Source organism: Elaeis guineensis, chromosome 2 (genome assembly GCF_000442705.2).
Source record: "Elaeis guineensis isolate ETL-2024a chromosome 2, EG11, whole genome shotgun sequence".
NCBI classification, from domain to species: domain Eukaryota; kingdom Viridiplantae; phylum Streptophyta; class Magnoliopsida; order Arecales; family Arecaceae; genus Elaeis; species Elaeis guineensis.
In genome coordinates this window covers 117,138,109-117,140,856 of record NC_025994.2, presented here as the reverse complement: position 1 = coordinate 117,140,856, position 2,748 = coordinate 117,138,109, and the positions used below count along the sequence as shown (strand labels likewise).

Below are 2,748 nucleotides of genomic sequence, written 5' to 3'. Positions count from 1 at the left end.
AGCTTTTCAAAGAGTCGGGTATGAACAAGATTCAAGCACACTAAACTAACATGACATGATATACAAAATAAATTAAAATTTCAAATCTAGCTTTAGAAACTTGGACCCTGCCTGTATTATATATGAAAGGAAATTAAGCCAACAAATAGCCATTAGTGTATTAGATTAGATCCAGATTCTAATTGTATATCTGAAGCCAATTGAACTCGGGTCTCCATCAAACTGAGCCCCATCTAACCCCACCTGTTTGCGGCTATGCTTGGAGAGGATCTTGCACTCTTGCCACCAGAGGATAAAACCAAATGCGTCCCCCTTACAAAAGTTTTCAATGCAGAGAATACCATAGAATTCCATGTTGTTAGATGCCACATCTCATGCATGCGATGTGCCACGTGGTACACAAACTATGCACGTGGACATCAATCGCTCCCCTTTGTTCCTATAATTAGACCACGAAACAACCTTCTCCGTGACCGTCTCTTCCACCAGATCAAGCCATAGCGAGGAGAAGAGAGGAGTATGTCCTCAAGCGACGAGAAGCCGGCGCCCACGCCGGTGGCCGGCGGAGAAGGGGCGACGCCGCCGGGGAGGCCGACGACGGTGGCGTCGCAGCTGGTGGACATGGGGGCGTCGATGCTGCAGGCGTTGAAGCCGGTGCGGCAGATGAAGCAGCACGTGTGCAGCTTCGCGCTTTACGGGCACGATCTCGGCCGTCAGATCGAGACCCACCACTACGTTTCCCGCCTCAACCAGGACTTCCTCCAGTGCGCCGTCTATGATTCCGATCAGCCCTCAGCCCACCTTATCGGTACAATATTCTCTGTCTCCTCCTAGTTATTATCATGTACTGGTCTTCTTTTATCGTCTTAAAAAACGGAGAAATTAAAAGAAATTGTGTATTAATAAGTAGAATATCCTTAGCTTTATCCATGGTTTCTGTGACAGGTGTGGAGTACGTTGTATCTGATCGAATATTTGAGACGCTGCCATCAGAGGAACAGAAGCTGTGGCACTCCCATGCCTACGAGATCAAGTCTGGGCTGTGGGTTAGCCCTGGTGTCCCAGAGATGTTACAAAAACCCGAGCTTCGCGAGATGACCAAGACTTATGGCAAGTTCTGGTGCACCTGGCAGGTGGACCGCGGCGACCGCCTGCCGATGGGCGCGCCCGGCCTGATGATGTCGCCCCAGGGGGTGAGCTTGGGCTCGGTGCGGCCCGACCTGGTCAAGAGCCGGGACGACAGGTACAAGATATCGAGCGAGGAGCTAAAGGAGTCGAGGCTGGAGATGGAAGAGCCCGAGTGGATCCACCCGAATGCCGACTACTGGAAGCAGAATGGGAAGGGGTTTGCAGTGGACGTTGTGGAGACGGAGATGAAGCGCAGGGCTCCTTTTCCATGAAGGGCCTTGGGTTGGGTCAGCTCTAGAAGGGGTTCCATATATTTTGAGTATGATGTGGTGGCCAGGTATAATAAAAGCTTGTTTGCAGATGAGGTTGTAGGTTACTTGTGTTGTTGATGCTAGTGGTAAATGAAGTTAGTTTTATGGACGTTTGTTCTTGAGAAAGCGTATTGGTAGGTTATAATATTTCTCTATTTTCTCCGGGCAATGAGTTATGGACCGATATGTATGATATAGGTTCATTTAGAAGCTGTCTTGACATGATCTATAAACCATGTTATGGCGGATGGCAGATGCTGGATTGATGAAGATTTTGTCTAGTTGTGTAATAAACGGAAGAGGGAAATGGAACAGATTAAGGCACTACTTTATTGTGATCAAGGCTGAAACTATGCAATATCTGGCATTGATAAATGACATGTCTCGATCGGTTAGAATTTGGGCCGGCTTCTATTGAAATAGCCCCGAATGATGATTTATCCATGTATGAAACCGGATTCTATTAAAATACTCTTTATAGCCCTAAATAATGATTTATCGATGCATGTAACCATGATATTAATATATTATGATTTTTTTAAAAAAGGTAATACTTTAGATGTGTACTTTTAGGTTTTTTTTTTTTTAATTTAGGTTGAATGTAAATTGGATGGATATCTGATTTATCATCGTATTTGAATCTAGCGCTGAGGATAGAAATTCGTTTGAGCAGAGTATTTATTATTTGTCAGTTTACTTACGATCTTAATTAATTTATATATTATTTATGAATTTTTAAATATATATAATAATATTATTATTTTATTATTTTGATTTATCATTTATTTAATAATTTTTATTATATATATAATTAAATAATCTGATTCATATCTTTATTCATATTTATATTTTTAATATTTAATTTATATTTTTATTTATTAAAAAAAATATATGCATTTTTGTATTTCATTAATATTTATATTGGTATCTATATTAATATAACAAATAAATATAAATATTAATATATTAATATCTTATTCATATTTGATTCGATTCTGGTCCTACATCAATCAATTAAAATATTTAACTATAATTTAAAAAATATTTATATATTTATTTTTAATATATGGTAGAAGAGTAGCAGTTATTTTTATATATATATATTTTTTACTCAATGTCCTAGTTTATATTATTTTGGACGTGAGGTGTGATCGCTACCACATGAATTTTTGCAGGGGTTGTATGGTAGATAAATTATTCTGTAAAAATTAAAAATGATCATAGACCGAACGTCAGACCTAAAATATATTCAATTTTATCGGGTCAAATTTATTTAAAATTTTATTTTTCTGCACCCAAATATGACCTG

The 2,748-nt window shown here is 39.1% G+C and overlaps 1 protein-coding gene across 1 annotated transcript; it reads left to right on the top strand.

Annotated features, from left to right (window-relative positions):
* Nucleotides 1-463: 463 nt before the first annotated feature.
* On the top strand, nucleotides 464-1,548 carry LOC105041180 (oil body-associated protein 2B). Its single transcript, XM_010918041.3, has 2 exons — nucleotides 464-808; nucleotides 946-1,548. Exons 1-2 carry the CDS (start codon nucleotides 520-522, stop codon nucleotides 1,398-1,400), a joined length of 744 nt encoding a protein of 247 aa, XP_010916343.1. The 5' UTR covers nucleotides 464-519; the 3' UTR covers nucleotides 1,401-1,548.
* The last annotated feature ends 1,200 nt before the right edge of the window (nucleotides 1,549-2,748 follow it).

Excerpts from the sequence above, each read along its gene's own strand:
- LOC105041180 (XM_010918041.3), top strand. The coding sequence starts at position 520 with ATGTCCTCAAGCGACGAGAAGCCGGCGCCCACGCCGGTGGCCGGCGGA. Across the intron at positions 809-945 it reads GCCCTCAGCCCACCTTATCG|GTGTGGAGTACGTTGTATCT; the intron begins GTACAATATTCT and ends TTTCTGTGACAG.